The sequence below is a fragment of the Colias philodice genome, chromosome 8 (assembly GCF_061535455.1).
Source record: "Colias philodice isolate Cphi_HAF_F1 chromosome 8, ilColPhil1 Martin Lab GWU primary, whole genome shotgun sequence".
Taxonomy (NCBI): Eukaryota; Metazoa; Arthropoda; class Insecta; order Lepidoptera; family Pieridae; genus Colias; species Colias philodice.
In genome coordinates, this window is record NC_143093.1 from 10,549,826 (window position 1) to 10,577,462 (window position 27,637).

A 27,637-nucleotide genomic window follows, 5' to 3' on the forward strand; every position below is an offset into this window, starting at 1 on the left:
ACGCCCCTCCACTAAACTTAATTGTTTCAATGTGTGAGGACAAATAATTATTGAACCACTTTATATGTGTGCGCGCGTCGATTCTACTGCAAACTTTGACACTCGCGCACTGATTTGTCAACTAATCGGGCGATCAGTTCAGGTGCCTAGCATTGTATGGCGGGGAGAGCGCGCTATGTACGGAATGACACGTCCGTTCTGTCGTGCATCGCGTCATTTATGCACTAGTTGGCCAACTGGTCCTGTCGTTCGGGCATGGACGGGACTGGAGGACTGAACAACCAATGAGGCAGACCAATTTGTGTGTATTGCGTCTATACACGTACTTTGAATGTGAGCGTAAACACAGTGGAGGGGCGTTCATTTTTAGATTAGACAATCTCTACAACATAACAGTATACCCGTGTAGATAAAGCACTTTCTAAATTGATGTTTAGTTCGAAATATATTTAACACTAGCTGCTCCGCGCGGTTTCACCCCCGTTGCTCCACTCCTGTTAGCCGTAGCGTGATTATATATTATAGCCTATAAACTTCCTCAGTAAATGGGCTATCTAATTCTAACACCGAAAGATTTTTTCAAATCGGACCAGTAGTTCCCGAGATTAGCGCGTCCAAAGAAACAAACTCAGCTTTATAATATTAGTATGGATAACAATATAAATATGTAATAATATTGAATTAGATCAATAAAAAAGTTGCTCAGTAGAACTACACAAGGTAGGATAAAATGTTATGTGAGCACTTAGATGGCACCAGATGGCGCTGTTTTATAAAAAAGTTCCTAGAAAATAGATTTTTGTTCAACACCAGCTTTTTATTTTCAATAAAACTATCTGTAAACTGTTTACAAGATGTATATAAGCAAGCAAACCTAAATAAATGAATTATCGAAAGTTCTAAACATATTTTGTTTTTTTTTTTGTACTAAACGAGCCTTTTGTAGTTATTCTTCATTGAATTATATTATACTAGCTTACCGCGGCTTCGCCCGCTTTGTCTAAAACCTAACAAATTATATACTTTTACCTTTCTCTTGAAACCCTCTATCTATTAAAAAAAAACAGCATCAAAATCCGTCGCGTAGTTTTAGAGATTTAAGCATACAATGTCCCTACATAGGGACAGAGAAAGCGACTTTGTTTTATACTATGTAGTGATTATTTTGATTTAAAGATATTAATAATATAACCACTTGTTTTATTTATCGCGGGAATTTTTTTTTTCAAAACTTACATAAAGATATTTCATAGTTTATCACCAAAAAGTCGACGCAGAATAAGAAATATTTGTCAAAAATTTCAAATAAAATAGTAGAATCTAAAAGCTTCAACAAAAAATTCTTTAGTCTGTAAAGCTTTACAGGATTGTTACTTCGATGTAATCCTGTAAAGTTTTACAGACTTAAGGATTTTTAAGACATGAATGCAGCCAAGGGAATCAGCTAGTACATCTAAAAACTAAAGCTCTTGTGACTTGTCCCCTTACGGCGTATGGGGCAAATAAATTTCACCGATAGTTTATCTAATTAGAACGTTTTACCGCGCACGAACCCGCTTGCAAGATCAATGTAAATTTTCATCCAAATCCGTCCAATAGTTATTATTACATGAAAGAGTAACAAACGTCCATACACCCATCCATACACCCATCGATCCAATTAAAAACTTCCGCGTTTATAATATTTGTATGATAGTACCATTAGTTGTGAATGTGACGATTATTTTTTTAACTTACCTTCCTAACCGTGGGACGCGTCGTCTTTTCGACCTTATAGGACACCTTAATAAACAGAATAATAATTGTAACTTTGTAAGACTGAAAAGGTAATAAATTTCGACCAAAGAAGGCTCTACATACCCACCCATAATCACTACATACTTCTTGAGGATAAAGTGAAGTCCCATGTCACCTAGTAGTAGGGGAGGCCAAGAGGGGGATTTTGGGATTTACTCGAGCGCGTCAGATTACTTTAAGGGACGGTACCTTAGCTATTCATTAGTACCTCTAGTCAATATGAGCAGTTATGGTTGGTGGGTGCGCTCAGGGGCCCCGCTGGAAAATTTGAATAATCCATAATTCCCTAAGGTTGAGCTCGAATCGTCAGATTAGCGAAATGGGGACTTCTTATATTGTAATTAGCCCCCCCATATATTAATCTGACGCGCTCGAATAATATTACTTTAATTTTTTACCCTTTCTTCATAGCGATTAAATCGCCACTTAAATCGTCAGATTAACGTATACTTTTTTTCAGTGACGTCCTGGAGCATGCAAAATATCAATATCTAACGCGCTTGAGTATTTCCAAGCCAATTTTTTTCTTTTTTAAATTAAAAAAAATCAAAAAACCCTTCCCCACCGCTAAAAGTGAAAACATTATAGGACCTTTTTTTCTCGCTATGGTCTAATCTACCAATTCTAATAGGTTCCCGTGACGCTCGAGTAAATCCACATTTAGCATCCTGGCCTCCCCTACTATAGTGGGGTAAGGGGCAGATGCATTATACATCTGTTTCACTGATCGATTTTCTTTAGGGACAAGTAGGTGATCAGCCTTCTGTGTCCTACCTACCAGACCAAGACATTTTTTTTTCTTCGTCTCCACCGGGAATCGAACCCAGGACCCCTCGGTGTTACGCTCACGCGTCAACCACTGTACCGAGGAGGCGGCAGTCCGCACGTTCATGGCACGTAGGTACTGTTCACTTCTTGAGGATATACTTTACTTAATTTGTGAAATTTCCTACAAAGCGGGCGAAGCTGCGCGCAGAAAGCTAGTTATTTATAAATTTTAAATACCTTTTAAGTATTCGCCTACATCACCAGCATTATTAAATACATATATAAAAATCTCATTTATAATAAAAACAATACCCAATCTAACCTAAGCGTATAAATTACCTAATTAAGATAAATTACGAAATCACTCAAATAAAGAGCAAAAACAATAAAAGAGAGCGTCAAGGATTAAGATAAAGGGAGGAACGGTTCTAGAAGCTTCGCTTGCCTTTTTTAGATAAACAGAATAAAACAGGAACGTCCGATAATCGGCCTTCCAACTAGTAATTAACTGGCTTAATCGGACTGCCGATAAAAGTTTTTAATTGACTTTTCGCGCGCCCCGACACCTTTCTCGTTAATCTTCATTTGAGTAGGGTTAGGAAATTCCGTTATTTTCTAACTAAAGGTAAAAAGCTCGTGAAGAATTTTACACTTTCCAGACTTGCAAACAAGATCGCTTTGACTTCATAAAATGTGGAATATTTGTACGTACTTTTTTATCTGGAAGGCATGGCTGGAAGGTTTATTTTTTATATATCTTGTTCTTAGAAAATAGTTGACATTTATTAATTAGTGGTTCTACGCATGAACTGTTAAAAGGCAGACGGCTTGACTCAGTTATTTTCGAATTTATCATACTAATAGATTATCTTTGAAAGCCTTGAAGTTTAACAAGCCCCTCTTAGTAAAGCATGCATCTTAAGTTTCTCTAAGAACCAATTCTAGGAACTCCCAGATGACATAATTTTCTTTTAATTTAAGCCGTCTTTTAGGAGTAATTAAAATTTCTAATACGCTACTGTAGTTATACCTACCTATCTATTTCAAATAAAATGATCTTTTTTATAATAATATTATATAGATTACATTAGTATCTATTTATAGTACTCTTATTATCCACTTTATAAATACGAAAGGGGCAACCCTATTCCCAAACTGATAATAGCTTTCTGAGAACTATTTTCTTTTGTCCAAGTGCTAAGTGAATTACGTAAAAAGGAAATGTGGGTGTATGTAACTCAATGTTATTTCTGGCAATTTTACGAGAGAATGTCTCAATAATAAACTTGAAATGGATATAAAAGATTATGAATTAGTAACACATCGATCAGTAATTCTTAATTTTAATACAGAGTCTAATAGAGTAAATAAACCTAAATGAATGTAAAATTCTTATCGTATCACAATATTTTTAACCATAAACCGCTGAAACTGCTCTACCGATTTTAATGAAATCTTTTGTACAGTTGGTATTTATCTTATTTTTATACTCCGAGGTGATTAGTGTGTTTGGAGAACAACGTATAAAAACTACGATCCAATAATCAAGAATCTGTTAAATGTAACAAAAAATAAATACAAAACGTTTCCAGTTTATATATATCTTCTTAAAAACACTATTTACTATAAAATACATATATGACTAAAGTCTGAATCACTCTGTATATTTTAGGTACTTCCAAATTGGGCTGTTGAAGGAACTCAAGTTACTCACGTAACACGTTAGTCTCATGGCTCTTATATTCACGAACAAGCCAATACGTCGTATTTGTAGATCATACATATTCATATACCAATAAAATCGATAGAGGAAGAAAATAATTAGGATATTATTACGAAACAGCCCCCCTATGCAAGTGGCTTTCTATTAGCGTAAAGTTCAATAGAATCGATAAACGAATGTATGAGATTGACATAAGCTGGAGATACGTCACGTGACCGAGCGTAACGAAACGAAAATTGGTAGACGAGTGGCATTGTTTTTCTATTCCATTAAACGGAACGTAAAGTCATACGACAGGCGCCATACAAATGCTTAGCCAAGTGGCACTTTTGACAGGAGAAACGCTTTGTGGGCGTTCGTTATCTAGCGTACGCTTACATCTTGTAGAAATCGAAACAAAATGGCGATTTTATAATCAGCTGTTGAAGTTCCGTGTTGTGTTTCTTAGTGATTATAAAATTTTTAATAAAATGCACGCTTTGAGACTTTTAAAAGCTGCGCACGATGAAGAAGTTTGGCTCAGGCGCCAAAAAAGAAATGCGTCCAGACGGAGTTTGGAAACAATCGAAGAAATGCCCGAACAATTATTTCAAGAGCGTTTTAGGTTAAGTAAAAAAACGTTCAACGAGCTTTGCTGCAGCTTACGTAACCAAACAAAAATACGGGGTACTAAGGAAATTCCTTTGGAAGTAAAGGTAATCCACAGTTTCTTTACTGCGATTGTTTATAAGTGATGTCCGATATTTTAAATGCCCAATGAAAGGCATGTGTTGTGCATATCTATATTACATATCCTAATTCTACTTATTATCGTAGGTTCTTTGCGCTCTGAGTTTCTTGGCAACGGGATCCTATCAGAGGATTGTGGGTGTCACACAACATTTGCCACAACGCACTACAAGTAGATGCATTAGGCAAGTTGTGGAGGCACTCAACAGTCCTCTGATAGTTAGAAAATGGATAGTTTTCCCTCAAACACGCCAAGAAAGAGCAAGAATTCGACAAGAGTAAGTGTTTTTATTAATTTATTTATAACTTTCAATGTTGTATACAATTTTAATAAATAACTTAATCCTAATTACATTGAAGAAGGTCGCTGCTATTGTAGTCACAAACAATTCTATTATTCCACATATTGATTGTCTATTATACCACAAAATGTTTGTTTCTGTTCAATTCTAAATGTTTTAAAGGTTTACAAAATATTATGACAAATCCATTTGAAAGTCTTTTTAACAATTGTATTATATTTTTTAATATATGTAGGTAATTGTCTTTAATTATAAAATGTGAATATACCTAATTACAGATTTCAAAGGAAATTTCAATTACCAGGGGTAATAGGATGCATAGATTGCACTCACATATCTATTATAAAACCTCACATTGATGAACAGAATTATTTTAACAGAAAAGGATACCATTCCTTGAATGTGCAAATGGTAAGCTATATTTCTTTGCATATGTATAATTAGTTAGTAAGCATTGTTTTTAACATGTTACATTAAAACAAAATAACAAAGCAACTGCAAATAGAATATTTTTTATAACTTAAATTTTTTTTTCAGATATGTGATGATAATTTAAAGATTACCAATGTCAATGCAAAATATGGTGGAGCCACGCATGATTCCTTCATATGGTCATCCAGTGAAGTGGAACCATACATGCGTGGACTTCACGAAAATGGTGAATTGACGTGGCTATTAGGTAAATCAAATAATTCCTACCTACTTCTATATATTTATCATAAAAATATTGGAGTTATAAAGCTCTTTAACTACATTATTTGTTTAAGGTGATTCTGGATACCCGCAGAGAGCGTGGCTGATGATACCAATTTTAAATGCCGAACCAGGTTCTCGGGCAGCGTTGTACACTACACGCCATTTACAGGCACGCAATTGTATTGAACGATGTTTTGGTATACTGAAGGCTCGTTGGAGATGCTTGCTGAAGCATCGTACACTCCATTACCATCCTCGTGTTGCCAGTAAGGTAACTATTGCATGTTGTGTTCTGCACAATATTGCACAGGATGCTCAATTACCTCTCCCTAATAATATAGCTGAGCAACACGAGGATGGTGATGAACCGAGTGTGGCGGTTGGACCCATTTCGAGCAACCAAGACGAGCTGATGAGTGGCAGAATAATACTTAATAATTTAGTTAATAGGTTAATTTAATAGGTTATTTTTGTCTCTCTATGTTAATGGCGTGTAGTATATAGCGTGAACTAGTGGTTCCCTGGTCCGACTAACTGGAACAGCACCTGGCACTGGCAGCACTGCACACTCCTGTTTCACTGGAGCATTAATTACAAATAAGTTTGATAATTAACCATTGTTTAATTTTTTAAAACAAAAGTATGTAATTTTGGTTATAAAGACTGAAGTAGTCATTTAATTAATTGTTGAATTAAGTATATTATTATAAAAGCTAGAAGAGTGAATTACTGACTAAATAAAGACTAATTAAAATTAAGTACATAAGTGCAGTAGGTATTACTTTTAAACCTACAATGTATTTTTTAAAGTGTGTTGTGTGTAGTTTTAAAGTGTATTACTTTTAAACCTAATGCAGTGTGCCTGACCAAGTAGTTTTGTATAATATTTTTTCGCTCCTAAAACATTATTTTGTTTACTTCACAGATTTAAATAATGAAACTGCATTAGTTACAGTATATATTAATCCTTTTAAAGTTTCTGATAACTGCTCATATTTTAGTGCAGGTCATAGGTGAAAAAATTGATCATCGTTACAGCCTCAACCTGTTTTTTTTATATTTTTAAGTTTGTATTTTTTATTGTATTTTTTGTTAGTATGTACATATTTATAAAAGTGTGTACTGAATTAATTAGTGTGTACTAAATTATAAACTACTTTACTAATTAAGGAATAAAATATACTATTATTATGTAATATGTATACATGTTTTATTCAATATTCTTAAAACTAAAACAAACACTTAAAATAAATAAAGTACATATAAATCCTATAAAATTTAAAGATTAAAAAGTTAGAGGACAGAAAATACTGTACTTAAACTATTAAATTAAAATAATATTAAAATCAAAAACAAATTCAATATTCTTAAATCTAAAACAAACACTTAAAATAAATTAAGTACATAGTATAAAATATAAATCCTATAAAATTTAAAGATTAAAAAGTAAAACAACTAAAGACAAAGGACAGAAAATACTGTACTTAAACTATTAAATTAAAATGTTAAAATCAAAAACAAATTCAATATTCTTAAAACTAAAACAAACACTTAAAATAAATTAAGTAAGTACATATAAAATATAAATCCTATAAAATTTAAAGATTAAAAAGTAAAACAACTAAAGACAGAGGACAGAAAATACTGTACTTAAACTATTAAATTAAAATATTAAAATCAAAAACAAATTCAATATTCTTAAAACTAAAACAAACACTTAAAATAAATTAGAAAATATAAATCCTATAAAATTTAAAGATTAAAAAGTAAAACAACTAAAGACAGAGGACAGAAAATACTGTACTTAAACTAATAAAAAATTATTAAAATCAAAAACAAACAGAATCAAGAATAAAAAGAAAGACACTAAATAATACACTTAAAACCCTATAAAATGAAAAAAAAAATTAAGATGTGGGCCCTTGAGGCAATATCTCGAGCAACCTTTGCCCGATAACAGCTATTTGCTGCATCACCCGGGTTTGCTCGAGATTTGCCTCAATCTTTAGCGACTCCAGCCGCAGTCGCTCCACTTCTCTTTGATGGAGAAGTTCCTCGCGCTCCCTCTCACGTTCATGGAGAAGCTTTTCCCTTTCCTTTTCTCGCTCATGGAAGAGCTTCTCTCGCGTCTCCTCCAGTGCAAGGCGTCTTTGTTCTAGCGCCACAAATTCTGTAGCGGCCCGGTCAAATGGCGTTAAGCCGCGATTCCTGCGAGCTCTCTGCATCCGATGTCTCGGCGAGGCAGTCGCAGATCGTGGTGACGCCGATGACCGTCGACCAGTGGGACGCGGAGGAGTACGCGGTAGAGGGGGCGGAGGAGTGCGCGGTAGAGGGGGCGGCTGACGTACTGGTGGTGGTGATGGGAGGTCTAGCAGTAGCGGTGGGGCTGGCAATGTTGGAACACTTGCTGTCGAGTAATGAAAATAATGTTAAGGAGGCAAATATAATTCTGACTTCCACTTATGTTATAAATTAGAAATGTTCATCTATTCCATCTGTAGTATAATATTCTCTAGGAGACAAGCAAAGACTATAAAATCTGCTCTCCAATCAGTAAATTATAAAACTATATTATGACGATTGAAAACAGCTCCTAGAAGAAGGCTAATTTAATATGTAAATAGAGTTTAATAAAACTTACTATTATAATTAAAATTCTCTAAGCGTATAGGAATTTCAATTTCCACCTCTTCATCAATGGGTTCTTCCCTTGGTACTGGTGGTGCCTGAAAAATATTTATTTTTATCAATATATTATTTATAACTTTTATAATATACTCTTAACACTTACAAATATTACAATAAGGAATTGTTAGCTAAGTATTTTGTATAATAATTGATATAGATTTGTAAAGAATAAAATATTATTAAAAGATATTTAATGGTCTCATCAACATTAGTTAATATCCATTAATTATATTGTGATGGGATTACATTTTCAAACACTAGCTGTGCTCCGTGGTTTTACCTGCAGTGCTCCGCTCCTGTGGGTCTTAGCGAGATGATATATAGCCTATAACCTTCCTCGATAAGTGGGCTATCTTATATCGAAAGAAATTTTCAAATCGGACCAGTATTTCCCGAGATTAGCGCGTTCAATCAAACAAACAAACTCTTCAGCTTTATAATATTAGTATAGATTTTCAAGCTGTTTATTTGTTTTATTTATTTAATACAATTCATTTTACACAAGTTGTAACAGGCTTATATGTAATCTCTTTCAAAATAAATATAAATACTATTATTGGCCATGCAAGTTACAGAGGAATTGGTGTGATAGGTAAAGTTGCTACAATATAGTACTAACATTAAAGCCATGCTCTTGTATGCCAGCTTGACCAAGAACAGCAGTCTCTCCCAGTATGGCACAGACTCGGTCTTCCAAAACTGTTAGAGACAGCTTACTGCTTGGACCACCACCAGTACCATTTGCGTGGTTGGAAATCAACATTTTCTTTTTTTTTGTTTTCGTCTTCCAATCTGCCCAGACCTTTAGGTTTACATGCCGTGAGTTAAAGTGGTGCATGAAAAGGGCAATAGCAAAATAAATGAATAAATTAAAATATACAGCTACGTTAACAAGATGCAAGTAAATAGCAAAACAATTGAGAGTTTGAAATATACAGCTAGGTGAACAAGATGCAAGTTAATAGCAAAACAATTGAGAGTTTGAAATATACAGCTAGGTGAACAAGATGCAAGTTAATAGCAAAACAATCGAGAGTTTGAAATATACAGCTAGGTTAACAAGATGCAAGTTAATAGCAAAACAATCGTGAGTTTGAAATATACAGCTAGGTTAACAAGATGCAAGTTAATAGCAAAACAATTGAGAGTTTGAAATATACAGCTAGGTTAACAAGATGCAAGTTCAAACTTACTTTCTTCCACTTGTCTTGCGATTTATGTACCCCACCACCAACTGAATTAAGTAATACTGTGAGCCTTGCCCACATTTGGTCGGCTTTTATTCGACCCTGAAGTCCCCGCTGTGGTCGAGAGAGGTCACCATACCTATGGGTAACACACACCAATGAAGAACTTGGTATTAATGATTTCATTGTTTATTATAAGAATATTGAAGTTAGTTTGGAATCAAAACTGTATTTTTTTAATAGTACCTTTCCATAAATTCTATAAGAGACGAAAATTGCTCCGGGCTGGCGCGCAGTCTCTCCATTTCTAAACTAGAAAAATAAGTACACATATTTAATAAATTAAATTTAAACCTTGAAGACATAATATATTTTTATGCATCATTGCAAATGCAAAATGAACTTACCTCTATTTGTATTTTTATAATTTAAAGCACAACCTGTATTTTTTAGTTCACTTCAAAAAATTTTAGACTTTGTACTTTTTCCGTTCGGCAGTTTATTTTGAATATTTTTCAACATTACTAATGTCAAACTGAATGACAGTTCACAGTTTGACGTACCCTGACTGACGTTAGAATTCGAAGCCATAGACATTAGCGTACGATCCAATAGAATGAGCGTTCGCAAAGTTGTAATCCACTTGGCTACCTGTCGTATAGCGTATTCGTTAAGACGTCAACGTTTGTAGAAAGAGAAACGCTATGAAGCGTATGCCACTTGACTAGGCCCCCTGATGCGTAAGCGCATATAACATATTTCATTTATCTCTTGACCGTTGACACGACTGGACGCCTATCAATGGCATTATTTATATTTTTAATTTGTGCCTTTACTGTAATTGTGAATGCAAATTGGCAATCCGATTATGGGCCGTTCAAGAACGTCCTGTATTCAAAGTGGATTACATGTAAGTAGCCTTAAAATATTAAATAGTAAGCACAATATTATTAGTATTAGAGTCTATAATAAACTCTCCCTAATCTAGAGCTTTTATAGATAGATAGTTCTTTCAAGAAAACTGTTAAAGTAATTGTCCTTTGCTTTTTTAGTATGTACCGTGACTGTCATAAATTTAAATAATTAAAAAGAAGAAAAATTCCTAGAATGTTTATTCGATTCTTTGTAATAATGATTTCAGTTGAAACAATTGTGTTATAAGAATGGAATTGTTTTGTTTGTTTACATTTACCGGAAACGTCAGAGATGATAATAAAATTTATGTAATAAATCGTATATTATATTGTGTTCTTCATAATACTTAAATATTTTTTGGCTTTTTATATAATTTAGACATTTTGCATGGAGATTTCGTAGTTTCAAGTGAGATTGTTAGAGCTCTCTTTTCATAAAGTTTACAAATCAAATTTTCATTAAGGGGGTTAAGATAAATAATAATATTAATAGATATGTGTTGATTGTGCAATGTGCATTTGTGATGAGAAAATAAATAAATTTAATTTAATTTAATTTAAAATTTTAATTACATACTAAGTTAAGATTTTCTGTGGTAAGAGAATATTTGTGGTAATAAAGCGAAATAAAACCTCTATTTTCAGGTGACCACAGCAAGAAGCTTGACCAAGACGTCAGCGAAACGGAGCTCTATTTCTATGATTTCCAAAACAACTTTAACGTTAGTTACAAAATAAACAATGCTGTTGATTCAATTACCAGATATTATAACTTGGACGTAACAAGACAAATCAAGTTCTTTGTACCGGGCTATAAGTCGCATATCAGTAGAAAAGCACCAGAACTTATCAGACAATCTTTCAAACAAATTCCTAACGCCTACCTTATTATAATAGACCATTCTATATACACGTCATCCAGAGAAGGAAATAGGAAGAGCTATGAGCGATCAGTCTTCTATTCTTACTACATAGCAAAAGCACTAGCCAAAGTACTAGCTGACTTCAGAAATATTGGATTCCCGTCCCTAAACATTCATTGTATTGGTCACAGCTTGGGCAGTCAAATTCTAGGATACGCTGGTTTCATTTACTTCGATTTGACAGCAGAAAAAGTGTGGAGAATCACTGGTATAGATCCAGCTGGCCCTTGCTTCTCCAATAGCTTGATAGAAGAGCAGCTACGGTCAGGGGCTGCAGATTACGTGGAAGTATTCCATTGTAACGCAGGTGGTTTGGGCACTACGAGCGTCCTGGCTGATATCGACTTCTTTTTAAACGACGGAAAGGTACAACCGCATTGTCATGTTGGAATTATTCCGGGCTATGGTGAGTCGGACGCAGCGAGATGCAGCCACAAGTCTTGCGTTCGATATTGGACCTATAGCATAAATAACCCAGGGTCGTTTTTGGCGTGGAGGTGCGATTCTTATAGAGACTTTGCTAGTGGTAAATGTGCAGGGAATGAAGTAGCGATAGCTGGGTATACGAACCCTGGCAACACGTCTGGTGTATTTTACGCGTCCACTGAGACTTACGGTGTTTTATAATTTAATAATATTTGAAGTGTTGTGTAAAATAAAGTGAAATGAAATGAAACAGAATTGAGTGAAGATTTATTATTTTTAATGAGTTACCACATAGGTAGAGTTTGAGAGGTAGAGTTTGAGACGTATGTAGCGTTTACAGTGTATTTTGATTACTCTATAATCTATCTAAGTATGTATTTAATAATTATTAATCTCAATTCTCTGTACAAAATATGCAAACAAATATTAAACTCATTCTAACATTTAACACGCACGTATACCTTAAAGTTTAAACACCTTTTACTATTTAAACATTTTGCTCGGCATTTCCATTCTAATTTAACATGTTATTTAGTGGGTCACTTTAAAGTTTCGCAATCAGACAATCCCTATTCCTGGTCCTATTAAGGGGGATCATTGAAATATTTGTACCTCCAAAACGTCATTTATACATTCAATTTGAGTTCCGGACGTTGCCTAATGATGTTGCTCCTTGCTCTAGGAATGTGATATTAAGATGCCCCTACTAGCTGTTCACTATAATAGAGTTTTTAAATGACATTAAACTAAACAACTATCTATATTATGTCCAAAAATTGTATTGTAGCTAAACTTTAAAATTGTCCAATTTGAAACTCACATATAACTACGTAGGTATATAATTTGTGTAAAAAAGTTGGATGAATAATTTGATAAAATAATCAATTTTACTACATTGAAAATTGATTTATTTTCATATTGGAAAGCAATAATGGTTAAGTATTCAATGTATTATGGTTAAGGATTCTTATTTTCCATTTCACAGATAAGATTTAGAAATAAAAGTGCATTAGAGTAATTCTGAGTGACGGGTTTAATACAATAATATGAAATTAATACGTAAATAGTGATTGATTAAACAAATATAAATGTTTTTATTATCAAACCTGTACAATTTCTTACATTACATTCACAATACTAATACTAATACAATAAAACGATGCTCTGAAGTTAACACTTCACAATTTTCCCTACATCCTTAATTCCCCTCATCACTCATGTACTATACCTACAGTTAAATTTTCAACTCGAGAACCTATAGTACTGTAAAATCTGACCTCAAACCACAAACTGTAGGGGCGAGTTCGTTATTCAGTTGATACTGATATATTTAATTACAATGCTAACGTGGACTGGATTAAAGTCATTCATGTAGTTAATGCAGGACTTTAGTTACATACTGAAGTTGTATTTATACTTACAGTGTAACATACATGCTTTATTACCCTTTAAACTTATCGTAAGGTAAATTCTATTAATATTATGTATTTTCATTGCAGGATACCTACATTTTACGTTCGAATTATTCTTTATTTTTTTGTAAAATTAATATTAATAAAAGAACGCTTAAAGAAATAAATGTTTAAATTGTTCGTTCGTGACATCGCAGATCGTATATAGATCGTATATTTGAAAAATGAAAGTTTGTTTTATTGAAAAGTTTTTATTTATGTTTGGCAGAAATTAAACTAAAGTTGTGTGCGACGATGGACATGTACACTTTGTAAATATTTTCGTTCTGAATTTTGCTTTGTCTACCTACCAATGTATAGTTTCAGGATAATTTCCTATAGGTACCTATCCTTTATGGTACTGCACTGTGTGTAAAATAGCTCATGTTCACTTAGGTAATTATTCCAGCTACTTAGCCCAGAGGCGGCTTACAGCGAGATAGGGCCTGAGATATTTATCCGTGCAAATATAATATTATAACCTTAAACACATCAATTATTTATAAAAATATTGTTGATTTTCGTACTTTTAGATATTATTGTAATATATGGAAAGCTCGTCAAACATAATTTGTTGGTTGTACAACAATATTATAGGTTTTCACTTTTCGTATAACAGATATTATATTTTGTGCGAAATATTTTGTCGATGTCAATTGACTCTCTTTATAGGTACATTTTTTATTTACCTTATATATGCTCGCCTCAACTACGGTATACCTTAGGTACCATTACCATACCTTGTTGTAATTTTTGAAAATAAAAAAAACCCTTATTATCCTATTCCAAGTGAAGATGATCTAGCTAACCGAAAATAATTGAAATCCGTGTTATAAATACTATAACTAACCAACTTTTAATAAAGTAGGTATGTTATGAGGCTCTGAGAGCCCTGTTCCGATTCCCTTAAGTCCGTCCCTGTCAATCTACATTGTGCTTGATCATTGTGTATTCGTAATATAATAGTGAACTGGCAAATTGATATCATGATTGACTTTATTGGCAGAACTTAGATATGGTTTCGGCTAATGTTCATCGGATAGGTATAGTATTATTATATTGAAGCTGTTATTAATTTGTGTTTAATATAATGTTAGGAATGTAACCAAAGTAAAATTGATTGGCCATAATTAATTGATAGGAAAATTTATTATAATATTATTTAACTTAAGTCATAAAAAATAATTCAGCGGTTCTATGGTTTATAAGGGATAAAATATACATAATATAACCAAACAAAAACATAGTCACATACCTACTCACATGTTAATTATTAATGTAGCTATTTACAGCTGATGAGTCAGTCCTCCGTCGTGTCTGTCTGTCTATTCGCTATAAATACAAAAATTATTGTACTGATTTAATTCTGTTTTCTCAAATGGATAGCGTGGTTCTTAAGAATGATTTTAGTATCCAATTAAATAAATTTTAGTCAACGTGAGCAAAGATCAAAATAGAGAGTTCAAAATAGAGTCGTCGTTTATAATTTACTAGCTTACCGCCCGCGGCTTCGCCCGCTTTGTCTAAAACCTAATAAATTTTATACTAAAACCTTCCTCTTGAATCACTCAATCTATTAAAAAAACCGCATCAAAATCCGTTGCGTAGTTTTAAAGATTTAAGCATACAAAGGGACAGAGAAAGCGACTTTGTTTTATACTATGTAGGGATTGTAGGATCGACGACTGAATATTCGAATTTCGAACCAAAGTAAAAACGATCACACATACACAATAGGTAGGTACCTACTATAAGTACAGTACATACTAATCGCTGTTCAATTGCACACACGAGGACGTAATGAGTGTATTTTGTTGATATTGCTTCCTCGATAGGGGTGCACACCCCCGCTACGAGACATGCTGTAAATCGTGGAACTAGGGATGGCCCCAGGTTTTTAGTTTTACTAAAAAATTGAAAACTATTGTTAGAGCTTATAATTGTACTACTAACTTTTCTAGTAGTATTGATACAGTTTATAAGCTACTATTTTTTCGCCCGCGGCTAGGACCACCTATTCAAAGGAAATTCCCATTTTAATAAGATGTTTTACAGCGGTAAAAAGTAGCTTATGTCACTCTATAAAATAGCTATGGGAAAGCTGATTGACAAACGAACAAAAATAAATTCCATATTATTATCGTATAGGTTGAATATTATTCTAGAGGTATTTATTTCATCGCAGTGTTTGTAAATAAAAATGAATATAGTATTTTATTCACATAGGACAGTAATTTTCAAGTTGAAAGTCAGAAATAAAATTCAACCTCTGGAAATCCGCGCCTAACCAAATTATAGACGACGTCACGTGCAAAAATTGATTTCACGTGTCGCCGAATCTTTCTATATTTTCTGTAAAAAAACCAACACTTTTTACGTGACAGTTGACAGATAAAGGCCATTGACATTTTTATTACGTTTTATTTTGTCTTGAGCATGCTGTAATCCTCATCACAGATTTATAACTCAAACAAAAATTATTAATAATAATACATTTATTTATTAAACTAGACATTATTTAGCGCTTTTGAAGCGTCAAAGTACAAAAAAATTATCATGTTATTATGTAATTATCATGAGAGCTATTGAGTCATCCCGGAAAGCAGACTTTTTTAAATTAAGCTTCTAATTCATTAATACCACATTACAAAACTAGGCAATCGCTCAGGGTAACCAATTAAAACAAAAAACGGACTCTTTTTAACTTTTTAATACTCTTAAAATGGTGCTGAAAAATTTCCTCAACCAGTTTGGTAGTTTCGAGCTCATCCACAGACCACAACAAACAATAAACATATCTTTGCCCACTATAAGCTCGAATATTTAAAATAAAATATCGTTTGTGAAAAATAAATGGTATTTTAATCGACACAAACACATCCCTTGCCATTAACGTCTATGCAATAACAAAGTGCAGTTTTGAACGCCTAGCGCTAATGACACAAGCTCCCAGTGTTGCTGCTAAACAATTAATGTTCCCGCTTAGTGCTACTAAAAATTAACGAGTGCTTTAATGGCTTTCTTAATAATATGAGGCTACTGATGCTTTTGCTCATTGTTAAGTGCGTTTTTGTAACCGGAACCTAGTTAAATGTTACGAGTTTACAAGTATTTTGCTATTTTTACTGATACAAGTTTACCAATGGGTAATTTGCTGTTTTTTACTTTTTCATGCATTTTACATTTCATCTTTTTATTGTATAATATTCTGTATCTTCTAATGAAGACATAAATTCTACTAAAAGTGTGTAAAGCTATGTTGTTTATGTATGATAAAAAATACGACAGTCGACAGCGAGAAATCTTTTTGTAATGTTATTTTACCGACTTACCTATATATCTAGTATATATCTAATAGCAGTGTAGACGTAGAATACATTTCAAAATAAACTGAAAATTTGTATGAAATCGACTCCAGAAGGCTTGATTTTGGCCCACTTTATATGGCCAGATTTAATTCGAACTTTTTTTGATAATCGGTGACAATACAATACTTTTATTCGCGTATTTTTCTTCACTCATTTTTTTTCATAATTTTCATGAATCTGACTATAATATCGTTTATAGAAATACAATTTATAATATGTAGAAATCATGTAGAAATGTAGTTCCTTCAACGCGTCATATTACATTTGAAAATTCCATCTATCGGGTATTGAGTAATTGTGTTTCAAGCGTTCTCATTCATGTAGTTTTCAATACAAATGAGTTTGAACGTCGAGTTTGACATTATCATAATATATTGCTGCATATCGACAAACAATCATTAATTCATATTGACTAGGACAAATCGACACTTTCTATTGTTTTGCTGTGTTAAATTGCAAAATTGAAACGTTTATTAAACAATTAAACAATTTATTTATTGTTCTGCATGGCGGTGTGGTCACAATCATTTGGAACTTCCCTTTTAAGTCATATAGACCTGTAGTAGGGAAGTTCCCTCTTCCTTACTGAAATATAGCTACATGCTAACAATACAACACAAAAATTATTTAATTTATATGGTACTAAGTAATAATAAATATATAAATATATTATATAAGTAATAAGTAAATAAATACAATAAATAAAATCAGAATATTTTATATTAAGATATACAATATACATACATATATATAAATAAAATAGAATAATTTATATAAACAAAATCATGTTAATTTTATTATTATTATTATTTTTTTACAATAGCAAATCTTCCGCATCATCATAAGTGATGGTTTTGAGCCATTTATGCACTGTTTTTTTACAGTCTGCAAAGGACATTGTGTATATATTTAGAGCTCTATTCATTTTGTTATATAATTTAATTGATTGCGAATAAAATTGTCTGGAGGCAAATAGTGTTTTATTATTTATTTGTGGTAGAACGGAGAATGGTATTCTTTTTTTTAGAATGTTTGGGTCGACTTTTATGTTTTTATGAGTTTTAAGTATACATTGCTGAATATATAGTTTTCTTACCGTAAGGACATTTGCTTCTTTATATAGGGTATCGGTTCTATATCTCTTTTTCTTAAATAGCGCAATTTTAATAATAGATCTTTGTGCCCGTTCTATACTAATGAATTTTGATTTAAAAGTGCCACCCCAAATCGTAATGCAGTAAAGTAAAAGAGATTCGACTAACGTTCTATATATGTACATAATTAGTTCCTTATCTGCAATATCACGTAATTTTATAAAGACCCCAATTAGTTTTCTGGCGCGTACAGTGACAAGATTTATTTGCGGTTGCCAACTTAAATTTTTGTCCAAGATGATACCTAAGTATTTGATTGTATTTACTCGTTTAAGAGGGGGGCAATTTGATGAGCAAGATTTAGGTATAATCGGTACAGTGGTGAAGAGTTAATGTTAAATTAGGATCTGGTTGCATATTGTCTCTTATTGAAAATGTAATGTAATGTGTTTTTGACGTGTTAAGTGTGAGCAGATTCATATTTAACCAGTTCGATATCTTAAATAACGCAGAATTTGCTAGATTAAATACTTCGATCCAGTTAGAGCCGTGGATGAAAATAGCGGTATCGTCGGCATATGAAAAAATTTTTCCGTTTTTAATTTTAATATTTGTTAAGTCGTTAATATATGCTAAAAATAATGTGGGTCCAAGGACGCTTCCTTGGGGTACGCCGAAGTTGGAACAATTTTCATCATCACTTATGATGTCATTGTTCAGCTTTACCCTTTGAGTTCTGTTATAGAGGTAATCCGTTATTAATGAATGAAAAGTACCCCTAACGCCCATTTTATTTAACTTTTCTAGAAGAGTGGAGACAGAGACGGTATCGAAAGCTTTTTTTAAATCCAAGAATATGCATAAAACTTTGCGCTTTGCATCTAATTGTTCTGTTATATTATTTGTAAGGCTGGATGGAGATAGCGTCTTCAGTACTGTGTTTATTGGGTAAAAAAATATAAATACAATATAAGGCCAGCATATGAAAAGTGTCTCAACAATATACACATTAAAACAAAAAAAAAACATTGACAAATAACAATAGGATACTTAGTTACATATTATAAGATATCAAATTGTTACTCCTTAAGAAATTTTATAGCAATTTTGAATTGTATCTAAATAGGCTTTCTAAATAATTATACTGCTACTTATTACAGTAAAAGTTATTGAAGTGTAATCTGATCACAAGACATTAGATAACTAGATAGATATTTATTAGTATGTCGAGCTTTCGTAATTCTGTAATAATTATTGTTATCTTGATTTCTCTCTCAATAACCAATCTAATAATTAATATTGAAAGTGCTGCAAATATGGCATGCTGATCGATTTTCTTTAGGGACAAGTAGATGATCAGCCTTCTGTGTCCTACCAGACCAAGACATTTTTTTTTCTTCGTCTCCACCGGGAATCGAACCCAGGACCCCTCAGTGTTACGCGCAGTACCGAGGAGGCAGTCAATTTTTTAAGTTGTTTAAATATTTACATTGAGTGAAGTTTAAATATTTACATTCTTGTAAAATCTTCGCAATATAAGCCATATAGTTAAAAGAAAACATTTAAATTACAAAGATTGTCCTTAATTCCCGCCATAATGAGTAAACCACAGATCGGCTCACACTCGATAAACAGAAACAACTAATCGATTTGCGGTCCTCGGTCATTATCTGGCCCGGATCCGATACGACTGCGGTTTTTACTGCAGTGTAAGTTGGCTTTGCTATAGTAATCTTGATTTTGCTTCAATCAGTGGTAATTAATATGATGAATCTAGGGTGATTTTTTGTTTGTTTGATAGAAATACGGATTCTAAGTATTAATAAAATCTTCTTAATCTTAATACTATTATAAAGGCGAAAGTTTGTATGGATGTATGGATGTATGGATGTATGGATGTATGGATGTTTGTTACTCTTTCACGTAAAAACTACTGAACCGATTACAATGAAATTTAGCACACATATAGAGGGTAACTTGGATTAATACATAGGATAGGTTTTATCCCGGAAATCCCACGGGAACGGGAACTATGCGGGTTTTCCTTTGAAAACGCGGGCGAAGCCGCGGGCGGAAATCTAGTGTTATAATATTTTGCAGTTCATCAAAAACCCCAAAGTTTTTGTATAAAATATTTCTTTAGGAGTGAATTATTATTCAGCTGTTTTTTAAATTAATCAATATGTATAACAATATTACATTAAGAGCAGATACAACAATAGTAGCGCATAAAATGTAGATAAACAACGCAGTCTGAAAGCACTGTATACATTACGAATTACCATCCCACCTACTTCTATATCTACTGAATCTAAATTGGAATATCTATTACCAAACTATTAATCACAATTATTATCAATCAACCTAACTTTCAATCTAAATATGCCACTGATAAAAGGTCGCAGAAGCGTCGTTTTTCATAACGTCTCACGGTAGATTTAATTCATTCGGCGCGAAATATTTTCCACGCTATGATGGCGGACACTGGAGCGGTAAATTGAACGTTGCCAGCGACGCGTGTGCAAATGGTACCCGGTAAGGCGTGGTATACACGAACGACTAACGAATATAGTACGACTATAAGCTTTAGGGGTAGATCAGTGGTAAGACATAAAGCTATATGAATAATAGTTATGAATCAAGAAATTTATGTATTAACTTATCATCTGATCAATTTTCTGTCAAAATATTTGATGTATTCGCAATGCAGATAAATTGCGCCCATAAAATTTCAGATTTAAATCAGCAGCTCTTTCACACTAGATAAATGATAGATTTTATAGATGCTAACGAAATCTAAATACTTAGTAATCGTAATGTATATTTAGCCTCGACTAAAGGTAAAATTAAAAATGACTATTATTATTACAAAACAAGGACAAAATTTTCTTTATGTATAACAATATGTAAACGTTGACATTTACTGCTATCACATGGCTTGCAAATTGTAATTAATTAAATATTTGGGATAAGGGATTACATGGCCATGCTGGTGATGGGAACCCAGATTTAGCGATACCAAAAAGTGAACATCGCGCCTGTAGTAGTTTTAAATTCAAAAACATAGTCAGCTACTCGTTAACACGTTCGCTGCGAAACAGGGCTTGAAACACCCTGTCCGTGTCTCGTCGTTATAGCGGTAGGAAAAAACTTAAACTTCTCTGTCGTGCGGGAGGCATAACTTCCATCTGGTTCAGTGTAGGAAAGTGATATCTATATATCTGAGATGTGCTATTGATTCCTAGTTCAATGGTATACCGACCTTAATACCGGGTTTCTTAGACCTCGTGCCGCACTGAACAAATAAAAATTCTAACACAGTGCGGAACGAGGTTGCGAACACCTCGTACCACCGCGCACCTCGTACCGCACCCTAAGCTAGCTTCACGCGGTTAGTGTTGTGCAACGCATTCGAGACTATTTGTGGAACAACTTATTGAAGCTTTTACAAAGAAGGACTTGAATGTGGATACAGGTACCTAATTTTCAAACTACTCGTTATAATAAATATCGTTAATAGAAACGTGAATGTGACATGTTGAGTAACTTTCTTCAAATAGGTTGATAATCATGATTACTATTAGTGTGTTTGTTCATTGAATCAACTAGCGGCAAATCCAAAAAACCCGGCAATCGGTGTATGGCTCATCAAAATTTAACTCTTGCCCAAGTCAACAAGCCAACAAACAAGGCACATCATCTTTTAATGGGATCAAAGAAGAGGAGATTTGTAGGATGTTACGAAAAACTCCGCATCTTCTTAACCCATTGACCACCGAGCGGCCCGATCGGGCCGAGACACAATAGATTTTCTATTGTGTCTGTGATCCGAGGACTGACGGATTAACAAGTCGTGAGGCCGACAAAAAAAGTAAAGGAAATTCTAACAGAATGCACTGGTTGCAAACAATATTCTGGTTTGGCCTGTTTTAATAAAAAACATCCATAAGTTTTGATAAATAAATACAATGAAATAAAATCGATATTTCTTTTCCCATCACTAAATTATATGAAAAACTGCTATTGTTCAGTGCGGTATGGGGTACATCAGACCCCACATTTTATTTTACCCATAGAATCTAAACTAACTAATCTAACCACGGGCGGCGGTAGATTTAGGTTAATTAACTCATTGTTAATAATAATCACGACAAAAGCCGCACACTTTGTCTTATTTGGCGCCAAAAAAAGGATTTTGGTCTCCTACGGGCGGTGGGGTTTAATATGCCTCGTGCCGCCACAATCTCTGGTATAGGACAAGGTTTAAAACGACCCGTAACGCAGTAATGGAAAGTACAGATATATCTGTGCCGCAGCGAACGTGTTAACGATGTAATTTTTTTGATGGTTTTTAAAAATATGTTTAAAATGTTAAGACACAAGTTGCAACAGAATATACCATTAGTCGCAATAGTATAAAAAGCTTTATTTGAACGATAAAACCAACCCCGTAGCGAACACTTATTGTTTTTACCTTTACGTGGAATTAACAACTTTGTCCAATACTTCCCTATGTTTTTATGCGATTTTAAATGTTTTGGCCATGTTTCCTGTCTACATCTTCTTATATATAAAAATGAATCGCAAAATGTGTTGGTAAGCGCATAACTCGAGAACGGCTGAACCGATTTCGATAATTCTTTTTTTATTATATTCCTTGAATTACGAGGATGGTTTCTATGTAGAGAAAACGTAAATATGTACCACGGGCGAAGCCGGGGCGGACCGCTAGTATTCAAATAAAAATCATTGATTTATCAATCTTAAAATATGAAAAAGAGATAAAATATTTCTAGTGATCATTCGAAATGAGAGTTTATCATAAATATTTTAAAATTTATTTATGATCGAGGGAAATAAAGAAAATTTTACATTTTTGTTCACGAGTCAGAAAATAGGTAAGTGACCAAGTTTGAAAATTAAATCTAGGTATACTAATTCTCAAAATCAAAATGAAAAGCTGAGAGTTTGTTTGTTTGAACGCGCTAATCTCAGGAACTACTGGTCCGATTAGAAAAAATCTTTCAGTGTTGGATAGCGCATGTATCGAGAAAGGCTATTGGTTATATTATATAATCTCGCTAAGACCAACAGGAGCGGAGCACTGCGGGTAAAACCGCGGAGCACACCTAGTTATGTATATTTTCTTTATTACCGGACAGAGTCGGGGCTAGTGACTACTTTAATAACTACAGTAAGTTTAATAATGAATGTCTAATGATGGAAAATACCCACGCACGAAATTGTGGTCACCAAAGTACTACTTAACCTACTTCCCTTTTATTATAACTTCATTTAATATGAGTAAATAACAGAGCATGTATTGATATTAATTTAAGTAATGTGAAAGAAAACTCATTACTTAAATCTATACTAATATTATAAAGCTGAAGAGTTTGTTTGTTTGAACGCGCTAATCTCGGGAACTACTGGTCTGATTTGAAAAATTCTTTCGGTGTTAGATATCCCATCATCACGCTACGACCAACAGGAGTGGAGCCACGGGGGTAAAACTGCGCGGAGCAGCTAGTAGGACATAAACTTAGTAATAGGACATATTTTTGCAGTCAGTAATTCAAGACAGTTATTTCCTGAATTGTATAAAAACACTTAGACAGTTTAGAATTGAATTCGGTAGATTTTGTTTTAATTAATAGGTTAACAACAAATTTATTTATTTCTTAATCTATCCGCCAACATTTCCATAATTATTTTCATTCACTTCACGATGAAACAAACAGCAAAGCATAATGTTTTTTTTTTCACTTTATTAATAATTAAATGCGATCTGCAATGTAGGCTTATAAAAGATATAATTAAAAAGGCGTATCTTTTATCAAATCGCTTTTCATAACTCAAATTCAATGCATTCGACCTTGTTACAGTTTCAGTATTTGTATGAATTATATTCCTATATAATTCATACATTGCTCTCGTATGAAATAAGTGCATTTCAACAGCATTATAAAAAACAAGCCAAGTGTGAGTCGGACTCGCGCAAGATGCGGTTCCGTACTATGAAGACCCCGTTTAATATTTTTTATTTTTAGTATTCGTTGTTATAACGGCAACGTAAAGCCGCTTTTTCAGAATTCTAGCTATCACGGTTTATGAGATACAGCCTGGAGACAGACAGACAGACAGCGAAGTCTTAGTAATAGGGTCCCGTTTTACCCTTTGGGTGCGGAACTCTAAAAATGCATAATACGGATTCATTCGAAAAGCTCGTGTTTAAAATCTAACAACGTGACGAATATACGTGCATAAACCGTAACATATTATATTCAAAACATAAAATGCACGTATTATAAAAGTGGAGAACGCGACGCTTTTGCATTTTAAAAATTTTCAAAACTACCGCACGCTGTCGTGATATAAGAATTTTTATCACGCGCTTCCAAAATCTCTAAGTCGCTGGCTGAAGTGCCTTTTGACGGTAACCTAGTTGGTTGTGGTTTAAGTTATGTTTCAGTTGATATTATCTATATCAAATATTATATAATCAAAAGTGGTATTCTGTAGAGGAAAGATTAGAATTTTTGTGTGCTGGTTTGTTATGATTTTAATCAAAAACTGCTAGATCAACTTAAACATTTTATCATTAAAATGCATCTTAACTGAGTAACATAGGCTCTTTTATCCGGGTCTAGTAGGGCAAGTGGTTAATTATATGTTTGTTAGCAAGTCACAAAAATAACTAATGTTTTAGTTTGTTCAATTAAGATTTCCAATTTAAATTATAGCGAACTTTTGGCTTTAAAGTTGAGATTCTAAAAGTACTTTTTTAGTTCTATTTTTCTTTATGACTTTATTATACCTTTACCTTAGCTAAACACCTGTAGGTATTTTAAATGATTTTAAGCCTTTAGAAGGGCAAAACATATTTTAGCAACATAAATTAAGATTTTTTAAATTCAATACTATTACCACAGACTAATAATAATATACTACGTTACTCTTAAACGCTCCTCCCTCACACCACTCCTAGCAAACATTTTCAAACATCAACCGCTTGATCACGTAATTCTCAAAGTGGGTCTTCATCCCCTGAAACCTGCATTTTTTCCCTTTGCCATCTCTTGTAACGGATGACAAGAAGGTGACGTCACAATCCCTTTGATTCATTATTAGGAAATCTTAAAAATGTTAAATTATGGTAATTTATGTCGATTTGGTCCTTCGAGGATCAAAACGAATGGAAATCAAGTACTTACGTTATAATTTTTGTGATTTCATTTTATAATTACAAGTACTCCGTTATTAAATTTAAATTCGTCAAATTTAGTACCTAAAAAAAGACGTGTGGCACTCGGGGACTGCCGCGGTAAAGCTATTGCATAGCATGCCTTCAAGCCACACCTCCGTGTCCGTCGGAGTGGGGAGCGTGAGGTTTTTTCGTTACGGAATTTCTCGATTCGGTCCCCGCGCTCAAGGCCCGCGATAGAAGCTATGCAATAGCTTAAAAAAAACTCAAACTAAAGTCCATTTAATTTTGACATTTCCGATAGAAGGTCAATTTCGATAAAAACTTATCTATCTATATTTTGATATTCCAAATTACAAATATGTACTTCAATTTTATTCGTAGTTCGTAGTTCGACAATAACTAAGGGAAATGTTTCATAATATTACCTAAGTCTTTTCTAGCGGAACCATTATAGTTCATTATCAATGAAAACAATATTGTAAATTACGCTGGTAATATTTCCTGAATATTTAAAAAGTAATTTTGTAAAAGCAAACGCTAAGTAATTGTAATTTTAATTAATAATTGTTTTTTACACTTCCATTTTATCCAAGCCAAAAACTTCAGTATCCACTTATTTAATAAAAAGCGACCTCTTACTAAATAAAAATATGAATTTTAATTTAAACTCCAAGAGAAATAAATACAAAAAATACCGCAAACATTTTTGTTTACAAATACACTTCAGCATTTGTGTTTCAAAGATCATAAATTTTCTTAAATTTCCTCAAAGAGGCTGTGCTTCCGACTCACGTTGAAACCGCAATTATTATGATTTAGCTTGTTTGTGGAATAACGTTAAGAAAATATATAATATTTTATGTTTTCTATGAAATGTTTTTCGTACCTATTCCTTGTTTAGTGCTTATTGTAAATGTATATTTACACTAGCTGTGCTCCGCGGCTTTACCTGTAGTGCTCCGCTCCTGTTAAAATGTTCGTGGACAAATGAAGCTATAAATCAACTAAAATTGGTGAAAGTTTCATTCCATACTTTGAATACTTTATTGAAATGTTAATCGAAAATCTTATTGTTTGCAAGTGTAAGGGAATGAAATGGAAATCATATCAGTTATACAGGGTGTCTCACTATCGGTATACTAAGCGCGAAGGAACTTGTAGTCTTGCATACACTGATCACGTAAAAAATACTTTAACAACAAAATTACGCCAAAAATTTTTTGCTAAATTTTTCCTCAAAATTCATGTTTTCTTCTCTAGCTTCGAGGAGCCGGCATATAACGCTTCGCTAATGTGAGCATTTTGTCTATGAAAACATAATCTTAAACGTTAGCTCACGTGCGGGTGGCAAAGCTGGGCGGGTTGCTTGTTAGGGGTGTACACAAAGAGTTTTAAGAATTCATCATATTTGAAAAAAAAAAATACATCTGGGTTTTTATAAGTATTTTTACATACTCGGCGTATGCAAAACTATAACGTCCATTGAGCTTAGAATACCCACGGTGGGACACCCTGTATAATAATGAATGAATATTAGCAATTATGTATGTAGAAATATCTGCTCGTTAAAAAATAATGCACCAACGTGTTTTTAAAATAACATAACACAACTAACTGAAATGATTTCGAAAAATAAATATTAGTTTTGCTATTCTAATTTTGAAAGAATTAAAAAAAAATGTTCTTTAGTTTTTAGATTTATTTAAAAGACTATTGTGATTTAAGTAGGTATAGTTTGAATCGTTACTTAAAACTTTATCATTCACTTAACAATATAGAAATCCTTTCATATCTACATACTAGCGGTCCGCCCCGGCTTCGCCCGTGGTACATATGAAAAATAGATGTTGGCCGATTCTCAGACTTACCCGATATGCACAGAAAATTTCATGAGAATCGGTCCACCCGTTTCGGAGGAGTATGCAGACTAACATTGTGACACGAGAATTTTATGTATAAGATTGTCCTTCATAGGTATCCAGTAGCTTTGGAAAAATTATCATCAAAATGTCTCTCCTTTAAACATAAAACTATATCTACGTAAATCGTCACAGACATTCTTTACTAAAATCCGTTTTCCTTGGTCACGGCATCACGCGTGAACGGGTGGACCGATTTCGATAATTCTCTTTTTATAATATTCCTTGAAGTACGAGGATGATTCTTATGGAGAGAAAACGTAAACATGTACCACGGGCGAAACCGGGGCGGACCGCTAGTATAATTATATGCAAAGATTTTGAATGTCGCTTCGCTTATATATACCATCTGAGGCCTGAGCGAAACGTTATAAAATGTGATTTTAAAATAAATCGATATAACAATTATCTTTTAATAACACCACTTAATCCACATTTACCTGTA

At 33.3% G+C, this 27,637-nt stretch overlaps 2 protein-coding genes across 2 annotated transcripts; one reads left to right on the forward strand and one right to left on the reverse strand.

Moving 5' to 3' along the window:
• Nucleotides 1-7,922: 7,922 nt before the first annotated feature.
• Nucleotides 7,923-10,255, reverse strand: LOC149486799 (uncharacterized). The gene is made up of 4 exons (XM_089697861.1): nt 10,137-10,255; nt 9,897-10,029; nt 8,657-8,741; nt 7,923-8,422 (listed from the first exon to the last, which is right to left on the reverse strand). Exons 1-4 carry the CDS (start codon nt 10,253-10,255, stop codon nt 7,923-7,925), a joined length of 837 nt encoding a protein of 278 aa, XP_089553987.1.
• Nucleotides 10,256-10,673: 418 nt separating this feature from the next.
• LOC149486800 (lipase member H-B-like) lies at nt 10,674-12,977 on the forward strand. The gene is made up of 2 exons (XM_089698438.1): nt 10,674-10,800; nt 11,450-12,977. The coding sequence occupies exons 1-2, from the start codon at nt 10,692-10,694 to the stop codon at nt 12,352-12,354; spliced, it is 1,014 nt and encodes a 337-aa protein (XP_089554564.1). The 5' UTR covers nt 10,674-10,691; the 3' UTR covers nt 12,355-12,977.
• The last annotated feature ends 14,660 nt before the right edge of the window (nt 12,978-27,637 follow it).